The sequence below is a fragment of the Anas platyrhynchos genome, chromosome 13 (assembly GCF_047663525.1).
Source record: "Anas platyrhynchos isolate ZD024472 breed Pekin duck chromosome 13, IASCAAS_PekinDuck_T2T, whole genome shotgun sequence".
Taxonomy (NCBI): Eukaryota; Metazoa; Chordata; class Aves; order Anseriformes; family Anatidae; genus Anas; species Anas platyrhynchos.
In genome coordinates, this window is record NC_092599.1 from 19,902,490 (window position 1) to 19,927,281 (window position 24,792).

General features: G+C 40.6%; 1 protein-coding gene across 17 annotated transcripts in view; it reads right to left on the reverse strand.

The window, feature by feature from the left end:
- Positions 1-24,792, reverse strand: part of WNK2 (WNK lysine deficient protein kinase 2) — a 117,967-nt gene that overhangs the window by 26,221 nt on the left and 66,954 nt on the right. For 8 of the 17 annotated variants that reach the window (XM_072044159.1, XM_038185812.2, XM_072044157.1 and 5 more), the window contains exons 11-24: positions 21,951-22,139; positions 20,411-20,950; positions 17,565-17,879; positions 14,511-14,560; positions 11,768-11,933; positions 11,571-11,687; positions 11,245-11,412; positions 10,971-11,016; positions 9,660-9,776; positions 7,386-8,479; positions 5,438-5,510; positions 3,694-3,749; positions 2,919-3,616; positions 1,474-1,688 (exon numbers count right to left, since the gene is read on the reverse strand). In XM_072044159.1, the coding sequence (XP_071900260.1) occupies positions 1,474-1,688; positions 2,919-3,616; positions 3,694-3,749; positions 5,438-5,510; positions 7,386-8,479; positions 9,660-9,776; positions 10,971-11,016; positions 11,245-11,412; positions 11,571-11,687; positions 11,768-11,933; positions 14,511-14,560; positions 17,565-17,879; positions 20,411-20,950; positions 21,951-22,139 (3,844 nt within the window). The remainder of the gene's footprint in view (positions 1-1,473; positions 1,689-2,918; positions 3,617-3,693; positions 3,750-5,437; positions 5,511-7,385; positions 8,480-9,659; positions 9,777-10,970; positions 11,017-11,244; positions 11,413-11,570; positions 11,688-11,767; positions 11,934-14,510; positions 14,561-17,564; positions 17,880-20,410; positions 20,951-21,950; positions 22,140-24,792) is intronic. The other 9 variants (XM_072044161.1, XM_072044153.1, XM_072044156.1 and 6 more) reach the window with 5 other exon arrangements.

Sequence of the window (24,792 nt, forward strand, 5' to 3'; positions counted from 1 at the left end):
AACAACTATCAGTGGCAATGCTAATTAGTGTATGTAATTAACTAACTGCATTAGAGACCACCTGTCCTTGATCCCTGAGAAAGAACCTAGAGGGAGGCCAAAAATGAGGAATGTAACTAGTCAAGGATGAGAAAACTCAGGCGATGAATGCAGGTTATCAAAGATAATGTGAACTTTACACAATGCCTCAAAAAAGTGAAAAGTAACACTGAAGAAATACATGAAGGAAGCATGCACTGAAGAAGCACCCAGACTGAGCAGACTGCAGTTCTCTGACTTAAAGTGACAATGAAAAGGATGGAGAGGAAGACATTGTAATGTGGAAACAGGCTTAAATTCTTTGACCTAAGGTAACGCACTGATACGAGCCAAGATCCATTAGTGGAGGCATAGATATGGGCTTTGTGTGTAGACAGAGAAAGGCTACAGACAACCCAAGAACAAATGGGAAAATGGATGGACAAACGATCACAGACATTCACAGCATCTCACCACAAGGAAAGGAAGTAAAACCTATGCAAGTTAACCAAGCAGCAGCTAAAAAACTTATAGAAGGCTGAACGTTGCTTCAGTTCCTGTGCAGAAATACCGAGATTCAAGATGGATCACAGAATTTCTTGCCTCTGAGTATCTTTGCTATTCCTGTCTTAATTGAAATTCTAAATTAAAAGCAAAAACCTCTAAAAAAAAGGCTGTTAAGACTGATGCAATGAAATTCTATAATACATCGACTTTGAAAACAAGACCTACCAGATTCAAAATACAGGGCTAATACTGGAAGTGCTGCTACTCTTCTACATAACAGCATGAACCAAGTTGAAGGAAAATATTTTTATTCTATTCTACATCCTGCTGAAGAAATAGACATGGGGAGTACCAATATTTCCCACGTGAATGTTATCTTCATACTTTCCAAAGACATAATGACTCAAGGCTGTCACACTGTTTGAGAGTATTTGAAAAATCTCAAGTTCTTCAAATGGTCAAAGCATCCATCACAGCTTTTATAACTGTTTTTTTTGCCTCGCATCCTTGGGGAAGCAAATGCAATCCAATCTTATTTATATGGCACGTCATAAGAAAAAATAAACAACATGATACAGCACACAATCAATAGAGGGAACAGTTCCTAAGAAGTGAATACAAACGTCAATAAATTGTATTTGGAGAAAAGATGAGAAAATGTAACCAGGCCATATTCCAAATTAAAGTGGGATATTGTTTCACTGCCAAACATTGTCAATGATGCAAAGAAGGTACAGCTTAGTGCTAGGCAGCTGTAATAAGATGTTCTCAAAGGAAGTCCACTTCAAAAACAGTTCACAGCATGCAAACTTGAGTCATTGTATTAAGGAAAAAAGAAAGAAAGAAGATTCAAACATTTAGGATGTTTTCTGCAGTCTGTGCAATTACACAGCAGAACCACAACAGCAACAAACAACAGGGAAATGGAAAGTAACCTAGTGTACCTACTTGTGCTTGATGTTCCACTCCTGAGCTGTTGAACCAGAGGGTTTAATAGTTTTCCACCTTTCAATTTATTTTTGCTGGTTCTTCGGCGACGGCTGCTTGGTGGGGCAGAGTGAAGGAACCCCATGTTGGGAGGAAGGGGTTTCCCCAACCTAATGTACAGCGCCTCTATCTCATTCTTTTGCTGAGTCTGAAGTTCAGCAATTTCTTTCATATGCCTAAACATAAAAAAATAAAGATTAAAAACTGTTAGCAATGTATTTGATAGAGCACCACATCTTGATGGCACAGTTAGTTACAAGATGAAACAAAACAGTCCTCAGTTATAAAGACAATCCACTGCCTAGCCAACAGTACATATGAAGTTAGAACTATCTACCTAGCACATGTGGTGGCTGACTTCTCATATGTTCATTTATGAGACAGAATCTTAGACAGCTAAAAAGATGTTCAACATGCTAAGTAAAAACAATCAATTTCAACATGAGATCTAACACGAACTCAACACTATTCCAGAACTTCTATTTTCAAACCAGTGGCTTCAACAAAGTTACCTCTTGAGGAAAGTATGTCAGTTTGAAATAGTTCAATGTGAAGAAAAACAAAAGTGTTTCCCATAAAATGGGAGCACATAAATCATTACCTTATTAATGCAGATTTAATGATGCCATAAAGTGAGTTTAAGGTTTTTGTATTACTGTAGTTCTGCTTAAAACAAGACCCATGTTCAGTAAAACTATTGTATCTTAAGCTAAATATTTTGGTTATGCTACCAGCTAATGCTAGTTTAGCCATCACATGCCAGGAAAGAAAGCTCCAAATTTTAAAAAGCTGGTTCTGGGGACTGGCAGCACAACAAACTCTGTACAGGCTCAGCCAGCCTACTCCTGAGATTGGATAGATTACTACATAGAGTAATCATCTATCCAATTACAAGCGCTACTTGCATTACAAGAGCTACTGTAAAATTGAGTTCAGGAATAGTGATGGGTCTGTGGATCTGCTAGTCCAAACTACCCTCGCAGAGAATGATAGGAAGATAACTCCATTTCAGCTGTCTGTGCAGACATCCAGATTACTTTTATGCAGCCTTAACTGGCATCCACGTTGGAACCTAACACTACACACAAACACGTTACAAATTCTATTGCTTGCTACCAAAACAATGCAGCTTTTCAGTAGGGAAACTGGACATCATGGCAGAAATTCTTTGCTGCTTTGAAAAAGTTACTATTGAATTATTCTACTTCTAAATGGAATTGACAAATAAATTGATGTAAAATGATGCAGTATGACATTCAGGGGAAAGTCCCAGTGACGCCTAATGTGCTCAGGACCAGTTTACTCATTACAGCTATGCAAAACACACATTTGCTTAGCATATGCAGAGATGCTGCCCAGGTATCTTAACACAATCTACCCTAGCACCGTTTGCAAACCCGACATACTTTTCTCTCAGGTTCTGCAATTCTTTCTTCATATCTGCATCTTCAAATTCTGAGTCATTGTCACTGCTCATGTATGACGACTGCGAGTGGAAAGATGTTATGTTGATGGTAGGAATTTTTGTTCCTTGCCCATTAGGTGAATCGAGGCCTTGTGAGCTAGCTTTTCCAGACCTTTGCAGAAAAGCAGCTGCTTTTTTAATTAAGTCGGTGGCCGCACTACTGCTCGGTGGGGATAGTTGAGCAGCAGCAGCAGCAGCAGCAGCAGCCTGCCGATGGAAAGGCTCATCGGCAGAATCGCTCGAACCCTGGTCACAAAGGACATCAACAGAAGAGGCTGTCTGCACCCGTCGGACAGCTGTCTTCAGATCAGGGCTGGAAGGTAGCTCATCCAGATAGACGTCTGGGGGTGCAGAGAACCTTAAGCAATGCGGCGCTGCTAAAGTTAATTCATCTTGCGTGCTGATTACTGAAAACCTGCCAATAGTTTTGGCTGGTGTACCACTATCATGAGTTTCAGCCTGTTTTCCATAGGAACCGGAGTCTAGAGAGTCATCCCTTTGAAGGTTATTTATCACCCCATCTGCTGTAGATATCTGCATTACATTATCTGTGTGTGTAGATGAAGTTGTAGTCTTTGCGTTCTCGTTCCTTTTAGAAGTTTCCATCTGTTTAGCTATGCTTGGTGATGTAGGTGCAACCTGGAGAAAATAACGGAGATTAATTTTGAAAGTAACTGCAACAACCAAACATAAAACTGTCCATAGTTACTGCTTACTTGAAGGAGGCCTTTTGCTGGAGCCACAGGAGTTGGAACGATGCTTGCAGCTGATCCTGTTTTATTAGTTGGGAAAAGAAATGAAAAAAATCAATGTCTAGAATGCCTTAGTATAGAAAAAGCCTACATGTTTATGATCATAAACTGAAGTCTAATGGTGTAGCACTGAAGAACAATGTAAATATCAATTCCTTGTAACGCAGGATCTAGGATTTTTATTTGTTAAATGCAGTAGACAATAATGATAACAATATAAAATATCTGCAGGTAAATACTCTCTTCAGTCTATTCATTCGGGGAATTCAAATAATAATAGAAGTATGGCATTTCATTAGCCAATTGGATAATTTTAGAGAGAAACAAGAATGAAATCTACATTGGGCCTGCGCTGCACTACTGAGGTATTCTTAATGTCTTGAAAAAATAACTGCTGGCAGATATTCATGCACACAAAATGCTGCAGTTGACCACAAATAGCCCATTACTTCACACCTTTCATTTGACAGATACCTACACCAACAATTTAAAGTGCCTGAAAAGAAGCTAAGCACCACATTGCTGAAAGTGCAAATTACAAGCTCAAAAGATGACCATATGGACCACAGAAGCACGTAAGAAGCAAAGTATTATTTGCAATAATCAAGACAGCATTATTTCACAATGTGGACACTGCTTTTGAAATCAAAGCAATACATGCAAGCTTTTCAGAAAGCTGCTTTCTTATGGCACATTGCACCGAGTGAACATAAGGCAGAAATCTGTCACTTCATATTCCTGAAATGGTGAAATACATTCTTGCTTTATGGTATCTAGGATACATTAATTTTACTACACAGTGCTGCATTTCACTTGCATATGCTCTTCTCTGGCTTCAGTCTGCCAAATTAATGTAAGCAACCAAGAGTCTTCCTCTCACACTGACTTAGGTGGTGGTGGACTGCAGTGATCCATCAGTGTTTTTGGCACTTGACACTATTTAAGGCCCCTTATTTTTTCTAGAAGAACTGCACTACTGTGGAGTTTGGGAGAGGCAGTGCGTTAGCTCCAGCTCTGCTGGGTCAGCCAGAGATGTAGCAGGCAGTTGCAGGTGCATCAGTGAGGAGTGATCTCTGTCATCGCACAAACCTGGGACCCAGCTTTGCAATGACAATCTCAAAAAAGAAATTACAACCCCTTCCCGACCCATGGCAGCAGCAGTTTCTGGTTCCTCCACACTTAAAGCTTCCTGTATCTTACAAGACAGGTACATAGAGCATTATAACTGCCCGGTTTCTTACTGTGGGGCTCCTACTGTGTTATTATGGAAGTTGCCATTATATCTACAAGTACCTAAAGAAAGGAACTCTTTTCCTAGTTCTCTGTGGGACTCTCTTAAAAACTTAACAAGCATCCTCCTCCCAGAGATGCTACCCTCAACCACATTATTTTTGTGAATGCCTTTCTATGTAGCCCCAGAAATCCAAGAGATGTTCTGATAGACATTTTAATGGCACCAGAAATTTACTGCTGGGAACGTAGCCTTCCACATAAACACCTACACCATGGGCATATATTATCTACTTATTTCTAGAAGGCCTAGCAGAGGTGAGATATTTAATATTTGTTATTTTGTTATATTACTGAAGGGTCAGAAATGCACAGGGCTGGGCACAGCTCTGCAGTTAATCAGAAGAGCTGGCAGCAAGGGGACACAGCAGAAGAGGACCAGGCACCAGATCCATCACATCGCTGAAAGGAGCATTACCTTTTCTGCTTGCTGACCCACCTCTTGCTTCTGCAGAATCAGGACCAACACCAGGGACCTCAGACTTTTCAGACTTTTAGTAAAAAGAAAAAAAAAGAAAAAAGAAAAGAATTTCAGTCTTGGGCACAAAGCAGGAAGCCAATACATTCACATTCTCTCTCACTCTCTCTCCCCCAAACCCTTCTCTATATTCACACTACTGTGGAGTATGAGACTACTTTATACTCTTTGTGGAGTGGCCTCCTAGCTTTTCTTTCAACTCCTCCATTTTTTTCTCCCTTGGAAGAAAAAAAGGGGTGGCAGTGTCACAGAGGGGACTGCAACCTAAGTTACTAAAAGCAGGCACTGAATTATATATATGAATTTTGGTTTTGTTCTGTTTTGCTTCTCCAGCCAAACTGTACACTCTTCATCTTTTTTTTTTTTTTTTTCTTTCAGAAGTCTCTCTTCAGAAATTCTATGCCTCTATTTTCTTGTTTGCACAGATTTTTAAAGGACAAGTTCAAATTACTGGAAACACACAACATCTTTCATAGAGAATTTTAACTACTGTAGGTGGTCATTTATAATTAAAAACAACATAACTGGAGACTCAAGTGCAGCCATCTTTTTGGTAAGATACGGCATCTTTCAAAAAGCTTAGACCGTTCATCCAGCTGACTCTACGTGGAACAGACTCATCCTTGGTAGTGGTGATGTAATTATCTCCAAAAGTACTTCTTTTCAAATAAGGCATACACCGATCTTCTACCAGAAAGTGCTGCAAATCTTTTGAATGTCATCAACTCAACATTTTATTTGAGAGAGTGCAACGCATGTCCACTATTAAGATACTGAGTGAATAATTACCCAAGACTGCCTACTCCAGTAAACAAAATTAAAACCAAAACAAAAACCACAACAAATCAACCCCCCTCAAAAAGCTCACTTTTCCTTGGATGCCCCCCAGTGAAGTCTTGCTCTGGTAAGTTCAGAGGAAGAGAAAAATCATTCCTGGAAGCAGAGCAGTCTCCTACCTATCATGTCTTGCATCAGCTGCAGCACTTGAACAAAACAAAGGGTCCTGAAGTGTTTATTTTATTCAGACTGACTTAGAAGGCATGTATTATAATCACTGCCATTAATTAATACTTAAAAGGTTCCTATAGCAGTATAAATATTTCACATTCAGTGCTACTGTACCTCACTTTTACAGTGACAGCAATATAGGCTATATTTGGAGTCTAAACTACTTCAGCAACCTACTATGCATTCTAAAATTGGTTATAAATGCATAATATGCAAATCAGACATTTATTATCACCAACTTCATGACAATGATGCAAAGCACAACTCTATTTATAATCAGTCTTTAGAGGAGTTCTGTTTAACTACTCTAATTCCACCTCATGTACAAACATGAGGCTCTCTGCAACTTGCCTGCTGCTATTTGCATTTGCTGTGGTGTGAGGCAAGGTGAAGAGGGATATCCCCATCTAATAACTACACACAGGAACGAGGAACAGATGATAGTCTGTCAGAGCCAGATGACCAAACGCTACCTGCTTCATCAGAACTTAATGACTACACCTCGATGTCTCTTACCTTCTTAAACTACAAAAAAAATTATCATATTTCTGACTGCTTTAGAAACAAAGGGAAGACAATGCATTAAATACAAAGGGAAGAGAATGCATTAAGATATAATGCCACTTTAAAACCCAAAGGAAAAAATCTGGCTTTCACTAATAAGTGTTTATGGAAAATGAGTCAGAATGCATCTGGCAGAGTAAGGACTTGAGAGAACTTTCACAGTGGAAAGCAGTCAGCAGACAAAAGGTGATATACCAGAGAAGCCAGAAACCCATACATATCCTGCCATGGACACTCTTGTTCTGACCTCTGCTTTGGAGCTGTTCATGCCAGCTGGATTTAGGGGTATAAAGGGCAAAGTCATTACTGGACTAACCAGTACTGGGTAAGGTGAGATCTCAGGTGGTACAAGTGATGCAACTTGGGCCTCAGCAGCTTTCACTTCCTGGCCAGTGTCTGCAACATTACAGCCTGGTTCTCTTAAATCCAACACCAACTTGGGAACTTGATCCTCAGTAAACGGTGGCAAGTTAAATTCACTGTCTGCCTGTTCCAACGGCACACAAGTGTCTGGAGTTCCTGCTGATGCAGAGGAAGTAGGGACATATTCCTGGTAAAGCAAATTGCGCAGTTTCTCGTCAAGGCTTTTTATCGTGTTGTCAACGAAGTCCACCCTGGGTGGCCCCTCTCCATCTGACTCCACGGTACATGGCTGCTGCTGCTGCAGCAGGCTGATCCCCACGCCGGTGCAGGTTATGGGCTGCGTCTGGGGCAGCATCACGTGTTGCTGGGATGCAGCCACTGACACCTGAGTAGGACTCTGAAGTTGAGACCCTGCCAGACTGAGAGAATCAGATGCAACAGCTGCAGGAAACACTTGGTTCACAAAGGAGTGCTGCACCATGCCAGGCTGGCTGGCCTCTGGCAAGTGAGGGATCTGAGATGCAGGCTGCCGTTCCAAAACGACAGCATCTGAGAGCACGGGGAGCGGGCAGAGCTCTGCTGCATTTGCAGGAACTGGTGGGACTGATTTGGGTGGCCCAACACTGCAACATGCTATCTCCACATCAGGAATACACATGCCCTCGTCTGCCGGCTGCTGCACATGCTGAACGGGCTGAGGAGTAAGGTGAGCATCGGTGGGCTCCTCCAGCAAGGCAGCGTGGGGGGCAGGAGTGCCAGGCTGAGCAGGCATCACTGCCTTTAGCGGAGAATATTCCAGCTGACCTCCGTTAGCAGCCGTCTGCTCCAGGATATTTGGAGCAGATCCCGGCGGTGCTGGAGCTGAAAACTCTGCCTGGCTCTGTAAGCCGGCTGAAGATGCTGCAGCAGGAATTTGTGCCAAAGATGGAGAGGCTCCAACAGGGCTGTCACATACACTTGCTTGTAGAGGAAGCTGCTGACAAGCTAAGACACCAGGCACATCCATCACCGCAGAGCTCACTTGCTGATCATCTGACTGCTCCAGGTCTAGAAAGAATACAAACATCAGTTCAACTTCTGATGAGCTATACTGAGTGAAACGGCCACGGCACAGCTTCCCTGTTGGCTGCAGTGGTAACTACACCTAGCCTTAACTGATAACCGCTTCCTCTCAGAAAATAATTGTCACGGAAGAAGTCAAACTAGAACTGAAAATTGCAAATTATGCAAAAATATTTCACTGAAAAGACATTGATTATTAAACCAGCAGTGACTAGACCTTTGACTACCTTATACTATAAGGCAGAGTTTTAAAGCACTGGGACTTTCCTGAAACTCAGATAAATATTCCTAATTTGGTTCAGAAGCATAAACACATTGAAAATGCACAATTTAAGGAAGGCTCTTCATGGTTGACATAAAAGACACACTTGTTTTGGGTGATAACCATTTCCTAATCAGTAGAAATTTTACTCTGAAGTACTTCATCTCAACACTGGAACAAGGACAGGAAGGCCTGGGTTCTTCAGACTATGTGAAGTCTTGGGGATGTAAAATTATTTTCAATTTAAATTGTTAAATGAAGACAATTAGTCCTAGACTTCATAAGGTATACCACTGATAGGATACGGAAGAAGAGCTTTTCTAGATCTCAGGAGTTTATCCTCAACATCTTGAAACTAATGACTGATGAGTGCAGCTCTAAGCCAAGGCAGACATAAGCCAAGGTTTGTTCCTCCCCTCTCCTGCCTTCCCCAGGCCACAACAGCTTTCCAGGGGATAGGCAGGAGTGAAGATCAAAGCCAAGGGACCTGTTTTTTTCTCCCACCCAGTTCATTAAGCAGCCACCTGATAATTTAAAAAAGCTTTTAAGAACAGAAAGGTCACTTGCAGTATGTTTTGCCACACAGCACCCAAGTCTTTTAACTACTAAGTAATATTAGGTAACAGTATTAAGCAGTATCAGATCATAGTAATAAACTACCACAGCACAGGAGCAGTAGATTGCAGCCCTCTGGGATCAAACTAATGTTGAAGTGCCACTATATACATGTTTGCCTGTCATTATTAGGTAACTTATTGAATACCACCACTAGAAAATATCCATCATTTTCTTCCTCTTACTAAATGCAACTATCCCAACTAAATCAAGCAAGACTAGGAGAGAGATGACATAGCAACCTCTGAGAAGAAAATATTTTCTGAAAACTTTGAAGTCTTTTAATACCTGGACCTTCAGACTGCTGTGTACTCTGAGGAACTGGTGGAGAAAATTCTGGTGCATCGGTAGTAGCATTTTCCACAACAGGACATATAATAAACCACCTTTTTCCAGTATGCAAAACTAGAGATGAAAATAAAATAGGAAGTAAACAATAGTTTCTGTTCATTCCAGACCACACATCATAAACTAGTCTTAACTTCTATATTTAGATAGAAAGACAGAATATCTGTAGTACGAGCCAAGATTAAAACAATGGCTCCAATTTGATTCCTATCCCAGAGAAGCCACGATCTGGAAGGGAGACAGCAATACCTCCCGATTCCACCATGTGCTTAGAGTAAATTATTGGAAAATGTATTTGCAAGTGTTTATTACCCTTGGAAGGGTAATAGTTTCATACACAATTTTATTAATGGTATTGCAAACAGTTCTCATTATGGAAAAAGTTCTTAATTTTGTGAAGTTTCTCTATTTTAACTAAGGACAAAGAGTTATAGCTAATATTTACTTTCAAGTCTTATCTCAAGGTGTGGCATATGAAAATGGCAAACCAGAACTGTACACATTTTGAACCTTCCACCAGCATAACTATAAAGCTTATGTTAAAAAAAGCTGTGCTAGAAAATTATACGACTTCTAAAGGCAAAAATAAACACTATCTTTTTAGCAGAAAATCTAGTTTGGAAGATTATCCAATTTCTGTTGCTGTCAAGTTTTAAATTATCCTTCTTTCCCTGTAAGAATGGAGCAAATACACAGTATTACCCCCAGTAATAAGAATTTTGGGAACACTGCTTCCTCCTGCAGAGGTTTAAATTTTTCCACCAACATCCACTTAAAAAGAGACTAAAGGACTTATTTTTTTCCCTTCTGCACTTGGCTGTAAAACCTCTAAGACATAATGATGTTCAGCAGGCCATGATTCCTCTCAGTAACACTGAGATAGCTAAAAACTTACAGGTTAGAAATTTCAAATAAATTACCAATGCAAACACAATCTTTTAGCTTTCTCTTCCAAATGTATTAATTGTTATGAAGAGTATGCTTTCCTGTGCCTTCTTGACTTTTCCTAGACTCGTTATCAGCTTGCGTAATTCAGGGCTTCCCTAAATGTCCCCAGATGTTAGACTAATCCAGCTCAGCCCTGCGATCTTCAAGGCTACTAACAGCAGAGACCACTGTTACACCCTTATTTCTAGATATATTACCAGCCACCAGTAGCCAGTGGATGTCTTCCTGAATTAGCAAACTTCTGCATAAACTAATCACTGACTTAAAGCTAGAGATTGAGTTTGTATTCAAATGTTCTTTTACCATTCTGTTGATACACGGGTGTCTTCATCTGAGATTGCCGCTTCTCCTAGTAAAAAAAAAAAAAAAAGGAACAAAAACAAAACAGAGGAACTAGCTGTCTTGGTATCAATAGAGCAGCATTATTCCAAGGAATATGTATATTGTAAGCCTTAACTGAGTAGAAGAATTATTCTTATAGCTAAGAAACCTTGTTTTAGCATGGAATATAAAACTAATTTACGGTAAGGGATGTCAAGAAAAAGGAATCAAACTAGAAGTTTTTAATGTTTCTTACCTCATTCATTTCCAGTCTATCAGTATCCTGCTGGGGACTTGTTCCCTGATCAGAACTTCGTTCTCCTTCTGTATCTTCACTGAGCATATCTTCTGCTTTATCAATAATATCTTTCATTTGTTCAATAAATGTCTCTTTTTCACTCTGCAATATGAACTCATTCTCTACCTATAAGGTCACATCAAAATAAAGAGCAAAAGAATAACATTTTCGTTAATGTCTCATTCCACAGCCACCAGAAAGCTTGTAACAAGCCCACTTAAGAATAAATTGGCTGAAGCAAGTTGTAGTAAGAGACTGTGGGCAGCTGTACCATCAAGTCTTACCATATATGTAGCAATTTCCTCTGGCGCATCGCCATCCAAATCAAACTTAAAAGTCACCATTTTGTGATTGTGTGTCTCGAGCTGGCACTCCACCATCTTATCGCCTGTGTTACAAACCTGCAGACCAAGATTAACAATGATTATTTCTGGCACAACCAAACTAATCCTGAATTTATCCTCAAATAGAGTGTACTTGCATTTAATATGGTCAGTTTGGGTCTGCTGGACTTCTCCTGGCGTGAACGTGCACGTGTAGATTTCTTATGTTTCTTTGAAGACTTTCCTTCTTGTTTTCCACTTCCTATTGCTCCTTCGAAGCTGTCACTCATCTCTTTACCTGAAGCAACATCTGGACTCATGTAGCTTTGCAAGAGAAAGGAAGAAACCCCCCAGGATGAAATTGCCATCACAAATGATGGAGTTATGCACAGGTAAAACAGAGGAAAAAAAGAGACTACAGAAAAAAACAAGTGAATGCACTTCTAGACCAAATTGAGCCAGCTATGGAGAGATACACAGTAAGTGAACAGAGCTACTCTAAGTCAGGAATGTACTCTCGCTATCACACCTAACAAGAAGTGACCTATCAAGGTTGCTCTCAATACCATAGGGAAGTCCTTTCACTCTTAATACATCACTACATTCCCTAATCCATTCTCTTTAGGGATCTTTGGGGTCCCTGTCCAAACTACACACTTTCTTATTTTTCTAAGCTTCAGCTTTCTCAACTCCAGTTTGTTCAAGCTCACAGCAGAAAGTCTGAACTTGGTCAAGTTGTTTGTCAGAGACAAAGGAAAAGAAAAAACTTAGTACAGCACCCCTCAGGGACAGTGTCTCCCATCCCCACAGTTCTCAAGAACTGAAAAGAAGGTATTGTGCCACAATATCCCTGATGACCAGTGTCCCAGCTAGTAACAGTCCATTATTTTTAGCAACCATAACAGTAGCTCCTAACAACCTTATCGCAAAATAATGTGTATCGGAAAATGTCAACACGCCATTTATGAAGCTGCCAGAATTTTCCAAAGATTCATAGAAAATGACTCAGAAAGGAGTCTTGCAAGGTCATCTGACCCATTTATTACTTTAAGGTACGATCAGCTCTATGCCAGTACACACATATGCTTGTGTCAAATTGATCTTAAAAACCTCCCTTGAGATTTCATAACCTTCCTGGACAATTTATTCCTGTATTAATTTATTTGTACAGGAATAAAAGAACTTAAGACTAACCTACAGATTCCTACTTAAATTTAAGGCCTTTACGTCCTGTTCTAACTGCAGGAGTTGCACTGAACTGCTTAGTACTACCCCCTTCACAGGTATCTTATATGTGCAAGTATTAGGTCAGGAAAGAGAACCCATTCTGCACATCGGATATACCCTGGATCATACCTTTGCTGCAACTGCCAGCCTTTTTATTCATGCACTGTTAACCTTCACTCTACAAAAATACAGCCCAACTTCAACACTGAGTTCCACGTGTATGTGGAAAACAGAAACCTGTCTACAACTACGAGACAGGTTCTGACACAGCCTCCTCATGTTGCTGCAGTCATGATAGTCAGCTTTTCTCACACAGTTCTGGAACAGGCAAATTAGATGATGACAAAAAAATGACATACCTTTCTACAACACATTAGATAGCAAAGTGAATTCATTTTGTCTAGCTTTTTCATAGTCAGAACTAACCTATAGTTAAGAAAAATTAGATTTCACTTTCTATGCAGTGTTTAAAAGCAGCAAATTCTTGAGGGGGAAAAAAAATTCAATTTTAGGGCTGTGGGGTTGCATGGTTTTGTGTCACACTGACTTTTTTTTTTTTGGTAGGGCAGATAGAAAATGGTAAGAGGGGTCTTCAAGTTAAATTCAGGAACTCACCTTGTCTCTTTAGGAAAACAGAAAAGGTCAACAAAATCCTAGCCCAAAGCACAGAGCCCTGCAGCTTTATAATCACTGAAGACAAACCTGGTGCTAGCTCCTGCAATTGGCAAAGGACTCAGCTGCTTACAGATACATGCTGTTCATATCTACCTTATCCAAATCCTAGCACTGAAAATTCTGTTACTGCTGCCACAAAGCAGGAGTTGTGGTATGGGAGCAGCAGCATGCCTGCCCCAGAAACAGCAGCCACTGCCCCCATTCAGCTCTCTCTCCAGTCAAGCACCCACAGCAGCAAGCCTTCCGCTCCTGGGCTCTTCCTCACTACATCTTCTAAACCTTGCTGCTTCCCCTTCTGCTTTTGAGTACAAGAACAGACAGTCAAGGGCTGGCAAAAACTGAGGTTTGCTTATGTTTCTGAGGAGTGCTGAGCTGGCTGTATGAATTATTATTTACCATTACTTCTGCAATTAATGTATTACTGGGCTTAAGTATGAACTTGTGCACTGCAAAGCCACAGAACGGGCTCTGGCTGCATGTTCCAACTCTTGTTATAATGATACATTTGTGAATGGCTCCATACACAGTTCCCACAAATACTCCATCCCCCATATCATACCTGGGGAAAGATCGTTACAGAAGGTGGGGCAGGATTACCCATTCCAAATAGGGAATAAGCTACAGACCCAACTAGCGAAAATATCATTATATATAGATTCATCAGCATCAGAATCAGTGATCATACCGCTTCAGTTATTTTAACAAAAATAAATTACATGCTGAAGTGAAAACTGTTGTACGTACATCAATGCTAGAATGCAATATCCAAATTAAAGCATGAGAAGTGTTGGAAGAACCAAAACAGACTCTGCAGACAAAACAGTTGTGACTTTTTCCCTACACTTGCATCCTTGCATCTTTCTTCCGCTCAGCGCCTGCTGCTCCTTCTCCTCTCACCCAAGCCAAAAAACAGGCATTTGACTCAGCTTTGTAAAGATAGAAGGGGAAAACAGCCTCCAGAAAGAAAATATTTCATATGCCAAATAGATTATATGATACCTTTCACAGCTCTGTGACAGAGTTTGAAGTTTGTCCTGTATTGCCTGCTCCTAAAATACAAGAAAAAGTTGTTTAAGTAAATGCACTATATTGCTGTATGAAATTTAAGTAAGTTTTGTTGAGACATTAGTAATCCTAAAACATTCTGTTTAACCGCTTCTTGGAACTTAAAAATGCCCCATTTGACCCTCCCAACATTACTCCTGACCGCAGCATCAATACCTGTGCACGCTCTTAAGACAGAGACACTAAAATGCCAGTTCCCTCCTGCTGTCTCTGAGGCAGAAGAAGCAGTGAAAGAAACAAAATATTCCTTACCACAGTGGAAAAACTTCAATGCAGGACAAATCCACATCAGCACCTACCTTTCTTTTTTAATGGATGTAAATTATACGCTAATTTGCTTTATTGCTCTCTATTGTTTCCTGAAATATACTAGGTATTTTCTGTATATTTGGCTTATTGTGAAAATTTCCGATGAACTTGCAAATAAAAGACAAAAATTCATTGTTTAAAAACATGGTCCTCATACCATGTCTCCTCTTGTGATGAATTTGTGGTGGTGCTATTACTGGCCCTACTAGTATAATCTTACCACGTATGTAGGTAACATACACAGACACACACACCTTGGTTTGTATATAGCAGTTATAGGTATATACACACACCAAATGTATTAATAAATATATATAATCATATATATACTTATGTAAATATACATTTATAGACATATAGAGAAAATCCTTCTATAGACACACTGTCACAAAGAAGCCCCTGGACTGTCATTACTACATATTCATACCAGGGCAGTTTGTTTGTAGACCATAGTTAAAAGCTTAGAGGTTAACCAGTCCACACCCCTCATTGCTTATAATGCCACACACTTGCCATGCCAAACTTGACCGCAGTTTCTATAAAACTGCAAAATTAATGAACAGTGAGAACACAGACATAATGTATCTAGATTTTAGTAATGCACTTCATCAAGTGTCTTACAAAATCTCATTTGCCTGATCAATTCAAATTGGTTTGGATATGAGTACTGCCACACATTTAAACAAGAGACAGATAAAAGCGTCATGGCAGAGCAGCAACAATATGTGGTGTTTTGAATATTTACAGATATGAAACTCCTCTTACACCCAAGAAAACCTTAGCAATATATGTCATAAAATCAGCACGGGAAGCACTTGGATCAGTTTGACCTTTACAAAGGAAGTTTGATGCCCATGCACTTTGCAGAGAAGCCAGCTGCAATGATCAGTGCTTATGGCTCATTGCAGCTCCAGGATTCCAGCGTCTCCTGTAACAAAGGGCTACAGAGGCAGCACTTGCACTTGGGGCTGGGTTCTAACTGGAGATTTTGCAGGTATGAGAGAGAGAAGGGAGAGAAGAGGACTGTATTGTCACTCAGAAATTCAGCTTCTCCTACTCGAGAAGCCTGTTCTACATTACTCTAGAAAAAGGTGACAAAAGTATGACATTGGATTGGTTTCTTAAATTGCATGAGAGAGGGGACTTAAATTACAGGTGAAGTACAAGAATGAAGTTAGCAAAACAGCCGATACATGTTCCTAGGTATATGATGAAGTGTCAAGACAGACACCTGCCTCAGTGGGCACTGATCTCTCAGGTAACGTGGGACAACGTGCATCCCCCATCGCACACTCCACTACAGCAATTAAGTTTGTTCATATTTCCAGAAACACTATTGTTTCTGGATACTGTAACAGGATGGGCCTTGCATTGAAAACTGTAGCTTTAACATCAGCACTGATTCAAACATGAGCTGTGCACAGAGATAAAAGGAAGGCTGGAAAAAAATAACTCAAGTAAGGGATGTGTCTGATACAGCCATTCTTGACGTGGGGACTCCACACATGAAGTACTACAGTCTAGTTCTACTGTTTCTGCTACCTACATCTAACCTATAGGATAAAGAAATTCACCAGGAGATACCCTACACCACAGCACAAATAATTCCTGACAAGAACTAGACTACCACTGGATAGAAGGACTGACAAAATGTGGAACTAGAATCTAGTTTCAGTGCTTGTATCATTCTTAACATCTTCTGGAAGAAAAGTTAAGTGGTACCTCTAATGAAATTCATAGGGTATATTGTGTAGGAAAGGGATGCAACAAGTATATGGATGTATAGGTTAAAAGAGGAGATTAATTTGAGAAGATGGAAAGGGTTAATTTGGGAGGAAAGATAATTCAGAACGGAGAACCACAAGTAGAAACATGAAAGCAGAATTGATGAGGGACATGTCCACTCAGAAGCAGAGAACAGATTCAACTTAATTACTAAAATCCGGTACAAATGCCAAAGCCTTTATTTTGATTTGCTTATAGATATCTATTAAAGAACTGAAGAGAAGACATTCTGTCAAGACTGAGGTTTAAACAACTATGGGAGTGGAAACAAAAGTCAAAATAGCAGACAGAAGACAAGCTTCAGTTTTACTGTTTTTCCTTATAAACTGTATCTTGCTTATATGGCCATTGAGAATTGGCAATGCCTATGAGTACCTGAAGAAACAAAAAATCACAGGGCTAGAGTAGAATTCAGGCAATACAGGAGGGTAAAACGCTGATGAAATGCAAACAAGGCTCAAATTGAAGAACATGAAGAGCTTTTACACAATGAAAAATCAGATTATGAAATAGTTTCTTAAGGCAAATGGTTGCACAATGGCTTGAGACATTTAAAACGAGACTGGACAAAACACAGATGGAACTTTATAGAACAGTTTCTTACTGACCCACAGCACTTAAAGAAGGTAATTTCTGTGTGTATTTGCGCTGGACTACTGACAAAGATGTGTTTTGTGGCTGACTTGTCCTGCTGCCTGATTACTTCAAGGAGACATTTCGCAAGTAGCAGAAGGTAAAACATGCCGTTTCCAGCTTCATTGGAAATAGCCAATTATTTGCCTACTCAGAGTTACTAGCCTCTAGGAGAAGCAGCTCTATGTGGTGAGAGTGGATCATCTCCCTTGTGAAATAAGCCCGTGCCCATAAGGAAGGTTAAGGGGGAGGCAGCACTACCTCTTGCGATGTCTCTGTAACTGCCTGGACAGCTGAGCTGGGAGCTGGGAGCTGCTGACCCAGAGGCTGGGAAAGATCTGGTTGAAGCTGCAGAAGACCAGAAGGCTGAAGAGGCAGACAGTGATCTATGGGCACTGGTGGGCTAGCCGTAGCAAGGCTGCCATGGATCTGTGAAATACTTTCTGGAGCGACGCGGGGAGGCAATAGTTCGGGCTGCAACTGCAAAGGCGGTGACATGACTATCGAAGGTTGCACTGGGAGTACCGGCACCTGGGCTGCAGTTTCCAAAGCATACTGAGTATGTCCAGTAATCTGCTGCAACACAATAGACACCTATTAAAATAAATCTCTACTTAGAGTGCTTGTGACTTATATGACAAAGTACTAAAGTCACTGCAGTTCATGGAGAAAGGATTACAATTCTGCACTGAGAATATACCCGTGTGGTTTCTGATTGGAAGGACAACTAAAGAGTGTAGATTTGCTTTAACATGACCAAATAAAAATCAAAGGATTCTTCCTGTATAGTTGTGACAGCGTGTATTTCACAAGCACTATTTTCTTTGTAGAAACAAAACCACGTTTTGCTAAGAAATTAAAATCTTAGATTATGGATTCCTTGTCCTGTATAGTTTGTTCTGTTTTCAGTGAGCACACCACAACATCCATGCAGAGAAAAATATACTCTATCCATAATTTAGATTTTTTTTTTTTAATGTTGCATATGCACTATTAGCTAATATAGATACGATTAACTCCTTTTAGACAGAATATATGCCAATGCCTTACATTACACATTGTTTTCCATTTAGTTTAAAAATTTCAAATACAACTTCTCCTGGCACACTCAGGCCTCAATCCTGCAAGCGCTTCCTTGTGTAACACACAGAAGAAGTTTCATTTATCTCAGTGGATTTCTTCAATGCTTTAAAATAACTCGTGTGCGTAAGCGCTTTGTGGGAACTGGACCGATACGATTAGATGCCAACTACCTTAGAGACTATGTTGTTATTCTGCATAACAGTTCTTTGAGTTGTACAGTTAAGAACAGAATATTCTCCTTTTAGGTACATTGTGTATTTTTCCAAGGGGACTGAGCTTGTAGGAATAAGGAAAAGGGGAGATAAGAAAATACAGAAGAAAGAAGGCTTTTTAGTACTAGGTACAACTGCATATTTTTTAATTGTTTTTGAAGTACTTGTCATCACCTAGAGATTTAAAATATTTGGACAATTAAAAAAAATAAAAATCAAGACTCCGATGAGAACTAGAACACACAGCTTCATTACTGCATGCTCTGTGCAGATTTTGGATATGAGCCAACATTATTATTCCAGGTTTTAAGTGGATAAATATAAAGATGCAGAGTCCCTTGCAACACAATGGTTACAAGACTGCCTAAGTGGAGGTTGTTAGAGTAGTAACTTTGGTGTACAGTGCAGAATAGTGAAATGCTTTTTTTCATCTTACATAACCAAAATAATTCACAAAATGTTTCAATTTATAATTTACCTGGGAAAGACTGGCCATAAAGGTGCTGGACATCAATTGCAGAAACAGCCCTGCATTGGAATGCCTTTATTTACAGAAATACCTTCCCATTAGGAGCACTTTAAAAGATGAACAATCTATTTTTGGGTAATCCTATGTGCTTGTCCATTTTGTTTGCATCAGCTATTTTTTTAATCCTAAAGAATATAATGGAAGTCTTCTGTACGTATTTGGTAAATAATGACTGTCAGCATTGTTTGCAAATATCAGTTCTTTAGGTTTGGTGTTTGCCACGCCTGGTTCAATTCTTTCTAAGGCCATCAGAAAAGCTATGGCTAATTAGCTCAGTGGTAACAGTCTCAGGGTCTGCATTGCCTACACTTCCACAAACAATATTTCTGTACCAAATATATGGCTGAAGACAAATTTAAAAATGATGTACTACTTTGAAGATGCCATGATATGGCAGGTTGAAATGAGATGTTATGAATTTTAATCGGTATGTTACAGCAAAGTGATGTAGTAGAACAGAGATTTTCAAGAATGCTATTATTAACAGATTTAGTGCTCTCTCCTGCTTGGGTCAGACTGCATTTCATGTTGTCATACCACAGATGCGGCAATACAAGTGTTTACAGACTCTGTCAACGGGTCCTGAATCAGTTCTCTTGTAAACAGTGCTAATGTTGGAAGCTGCATTTTACGCTTTATTTCTTTTAAGGGGGAAAAAGGGTCTGCAGCTAGTGTTCATTCTTGTCTGATAGACTGCTGTCATGCAGATTTCTGAAGTTATCATCAGATGGTCATTTCCTTTGGCTTTACAAAGGACGCTGTTCTCAAGCGGGTATACATCAAAACATTTCTATCATTTCACTTGCTTCTGCCAGCTCATCCATATTTTGCCATCTGTATATGAAGTCTATGCATCCTGAGTGTACTGGCAGCAAAACCTCAGCATCAGCAGTGCTGGGTAGTTGCTGTCACGGCTTAGTCACCTCTCCTGTCCTAGGAGAATGACAGCTCATGCTTCCTTGCCACTCCTTTCTAGCTCAGATGGGAGAAGGAAGAGGAAATTCTGAAAGTGCACGTTTCTGCCTGCTTTTTAAAGGCCATTAGATCACTCCTTTTATCCACAATATTCACCTGTCTCTGGTTTAAGACCTCAGTGCTCCACCTGAGTCCAGCTCTAGCTGAACTGCAGTCAGAATCAAGGACAAGGAGTTAACAAAACATCTTAAAAGCAAGAAACAAATCTCCCAATTGCACGTTTACAATGGAATAAGCCCCAGGAATGCCTGCGTTCAATAACCACCCTAGGGTCTAGCAGCGACACAGCCCAACGGCGAACGGATTACCTGGTTACCAGCCCCAGCCGCGGGCAACGTCTGTTCTGAAGGATGAATTATGCTTGGCTGAAGTGACTGAGGAGGTGGAGGTTGCTGCGGCTGGGAAACTGCTTGCGTGCTCTGCGTGTGATGGGGAGAGGGCGCTTCGCTCTGAATTATCTGCTGGAAGGTGGTCTGGTACATCTGCTGCTGGGAGAGCTGGGACACTGCGTGATGTGGCGGCAACGCTGACACTCCCGGTGGAGCCACAGCAAGCAATGGTATTGTAGCAGCTGACATATTTGGCACTATTGTTTGGCAGGGCAAGACCAGAGAAGCCACAGTTGTATGAGGAAGATTCACTGCCTGCATGGGGAGGGCTGGGGAGTTTGGTGCCATAGGCAGAGTGGGGTTCATGGGGAGGCTCGGTAAAATCACAGCTGGAGCAAAATATTGAGAAGGAGCAGGTATGGGGGGCACGTTTGCAGCAGGTATATCAGAGAGGTTTGGAGGAAGGTTGTCAAGTCCTGCCAGAGGAGTAATTGCAGGAATGACAGGAAACTGAGGAATCTGAAAAAAATATAATATCACATAAATTGCAAGTGCTTTCATTGATGGTACAAAGTAGTTTCATTTGCCATACAAGTATGTAAAGATCACCTGTGCCATGATGATAATTATGTCTGTTTGTTAATCACTTCCATTTATGTCCTGATGTTTATAAAAAGTAATAAAAACTTAATTGTTCTTTAGTCATTAGAAAAAGAGCAAGAATTTCAGTTGGGGGGGGGGGGGGCATTTTTACACCTTGGGAGCTTAAAACTATTTCTCAAGCCAGTTCGAAGCCTTCAAGCAACATCCTAACTTAAAAAGTTGCTTTCATTTTAACAGAAATTAAAAGGAATCAGAGCAGACAAAAATGCTACATTCTTTCATGCAAAATTCAATGTGACAATATAAAAGTCTTATCTTTAAAAAGGTTGGTTGCATCCCAGGCAGCACAGGAAATTCTGTAAAAGGGTTTTTTAAAATCAAAACCTCCCAGTGACACAGCAGACCATGATAACTGCACTGTTATCATCGAAGCAGCTTGCTTCTTCCCTTTTGGGTAAGCTGCTTCACATCACAAAGGCTGTCACTAGCAAACACAACAGCTCCAACAAACCGTTCCAGGCCACAGAAAGGGTCCATCCCTGCTACTGAACACGGAAGCAGGTCTGAGAGCTGGGAGAGGTTTAGGGAAAGTGGTGAAGTCAAGAGCTCAAACACAAAAAACGGGCAATTTCTCATGCTCTAAGGCCTGGGATGGGAAGAGAGTACACCACAGGGGAAGGTGCAAATAAAAAATAAAAATAAACTAATGGGATTATCCAGGCATGACACAGGATTTTTCACAAGGTATATTTTTGATTCTCCAAACAAAAACAAATAGTAAGGAAAAGGTGTATTCTTATGGACTAAACAGGCATGCATTCAAAATAGCCATACAAAAACTGCAAATCATATTAATTATTAGCTGGAAAGCTTCACTCAAATGGATGTATTCGTACGCAGTTTTCAAAGGTATTACCTGGGAAGGGGCAACGGGTGGAAGCTGTGGCACAGTTGAAATCTGAAGGGGTTTTAGTGGTGTACTGCTAGCTGCCACCTGAGAGGTCTGAGGTTGATACTGGGGCAATAGATGGGTTGCAGGCTGGATTGGACAGACTGGCTGACTGGCAAGCACCTGCTGCAGAGGAGTTTGCTGTGATATGGGTTGCTGCCAGGAAAGAAAAAAAACAGAAATGGGTTATAGCATGTATATTATGAAAGAATCAGTTCACTGGACACAGCCACAGCTTTTTCTCAACATGTTTAAATGCAAGATACATTACCTGAAAAGACAAGTTCTAACTGTCTTGGAAAGGTTATTTGTAATGACTCAGTCGCTAAATCCCAGAGATCATTCTAGTTGGCCCAGTAAAATCCCCACCTACTGAGTTCAAAGATTCCCACTACACAGATTATACCCAGCTAATCTTGGCACTTAAAAGCCAACTGCGTAATGCAGCAGGCATTGAAATATACAACATATTATCTGGGATGTGAAAAAAACAATAATTACAGTGAAGTACTTGTTAGTGTTAGGTCAGAGGTTGGACTCGTTAATTTTGAGATCTTTTCCAACCTAGGTGATTCTGTGATAGTAGAAGTTCTAGCTGGATCCCAGGTATTTGTGAAGTGCTGGAGTAACAGTGGGCCTGCCAAAGAAGCAGTTTTATCATTTCATGGGAATGGTGTTCCACTGGCCTGGCCAAATTCTATACACTAGAGCAGAAATAAAAAGCTGCATTAAAGCTGAAAATAACCAGTAAGTTTCATGTTTTTCATGGTACTGATATCTCCCTCTTCAATACAATTAATTAATGTTGAAAGTACTTAAAAAAAAAAAAATCTTCTGTTTCAGAAGTATGGCACTGAGGCACCAAGCTGGCTCTGGCCTGACCTACTTGGGACCACAGGACTAATTGATTAGCCCAGGCTCTGCAGCACATAAAACCTCATACCATGCTTGATGTTCAAAAGGTGACTTTCAAACGAATAGCCAAACAGCACAATCTTTCATCTTTGCCACTTCCACCATAAACCTGTATTATAAAATTTTGCTCTATACTTTTTCAATAGAGAGATTCTTCAACCAGAATTTTTAGGTATATTAACACAATAAAACTGTATGATGTGCATCAAGGAAGCCAGCTGCCACCCCCCTTTGAACTGCGAAAATTCCACTGCAGATGGTAAGTTTCCAATACAAGGATCAGTGAACCAAGCAACATTTGGCTACTGGTGCCTATTGTTTGGGGCTGAATGCACTGAATGCCACAACCAGTGTAAGACACACTAGAAGGCACTGTATAGGTGTCAAATAACTGCACAACATCAGTTCATCTCCCGCAGCATTTACTAGTCTCGGCTGAGTATTTGTCCTGCCACATCAAAGAAAAAACAAAGAACTGTCTCTGCGTTGCAGTTCCTGCCATTCCAGGTTTGGAAGAGCAGGGGCATTTAGCCAGGTGAAATCCCAAACTCCGGGGAGTGGCAGTGCAGGTGCAAACACATGGCATGGCCAGAGCTGTCCTGACACTGGCAATGAGCAAGGAGGAGACGGCTGAGATGGAGCCCAGATGAGGCACTGAGCCTTGGTGGGGAGCACAAGTAGCTCCCACAGCATGGGCTCTGCTCCCCAGACCACTCAGCTCTGCAGCAGGGACCCTCCTTCCAGGAGCAGAACAATGCCTGAGCCGAGCTCAGGAGCAGAACAGCGCCTGTGCATGGTGCTGCACTTGGGCTGATAAACCTGGCCAGCACACAAAGCCAGCTCAGGTACCTCGGCATCTGTGCTGGGTTAATCTGCAGCTCAGACAGGCGGCCAACAGATAACTGGGAATTGGGCACACTGACACCGGCTGTTCAACCTACCTTCCACGCGAGAGGACACTTAAAAGCAGAAAAACTGCCCAAATGGAGCTAAGGTAGCTAACTAAGGCCTCCATTTTCAATTCAACTTGTATCTCACAAAATGCTTGTGAAGTGGATCAAGCACAGGGAGTGCAAAAAATCCAAATGAACTGCGCTAATTTTGCCTCATTATAGCCTTAACATAAGTGAACAGACACACAAACTGAAAAGAAAAAAAAATTGAGGAGATGCTATATTGATCCCGTGTCTGAGTCAGTGTATATTCATAAAAGATCGATATATTTCATTCTTTTAAACAGACAAATTTTAGCACCCTGATTTCCCATCCTTTTGCTGACATGCCCTACCATCTGTTTACAAAAAGATTGCAGTTTTCCACTGCTCAGTGTCATGCATGAAGACACATTATCTAGTGCTCTACTGGATTTGGCCTTAAGGAATATGTTCTGTGCTGACTGTAAAACCAGTTACCATTCCTATAACTTATCACTGTCTTCAAAGTAGATCTTCCTAAAGGCAACCAACTAAGAGTGACACAAACATTTAAGAATTCCTGTGTGAACGCCAAAACCAACAAGTGTTACACTGTCACTGTAAAGCTCCAGAGGCCACTACAGAGATCTCCGCAATGGGAGAGGTCTTAAATTTGCTTGAGAAAAAACAAAACTTTAGGCTTAAAGAACCATATCATCCCTGCCCGTTAGAATAAAAAGAAAAAAAATCAAATACATCATAAAGTTTCACATAAGCATGTGTTTTTCAAAGAGACCAAATCACGTTGTTCCCATACTGATGCTTTCAGAAGAGTAGGGCATATTAAAAAAATTATAACATAACACCGATAAATACTGATAACTGGAAAGGTATGAAGAGATTTGTTATGTGTCAGACACAAAGTATGCAGGCATTTCTCAGCCTTGTCAACAGTTTCTTCCCAAGAAAGCCAGTATTTT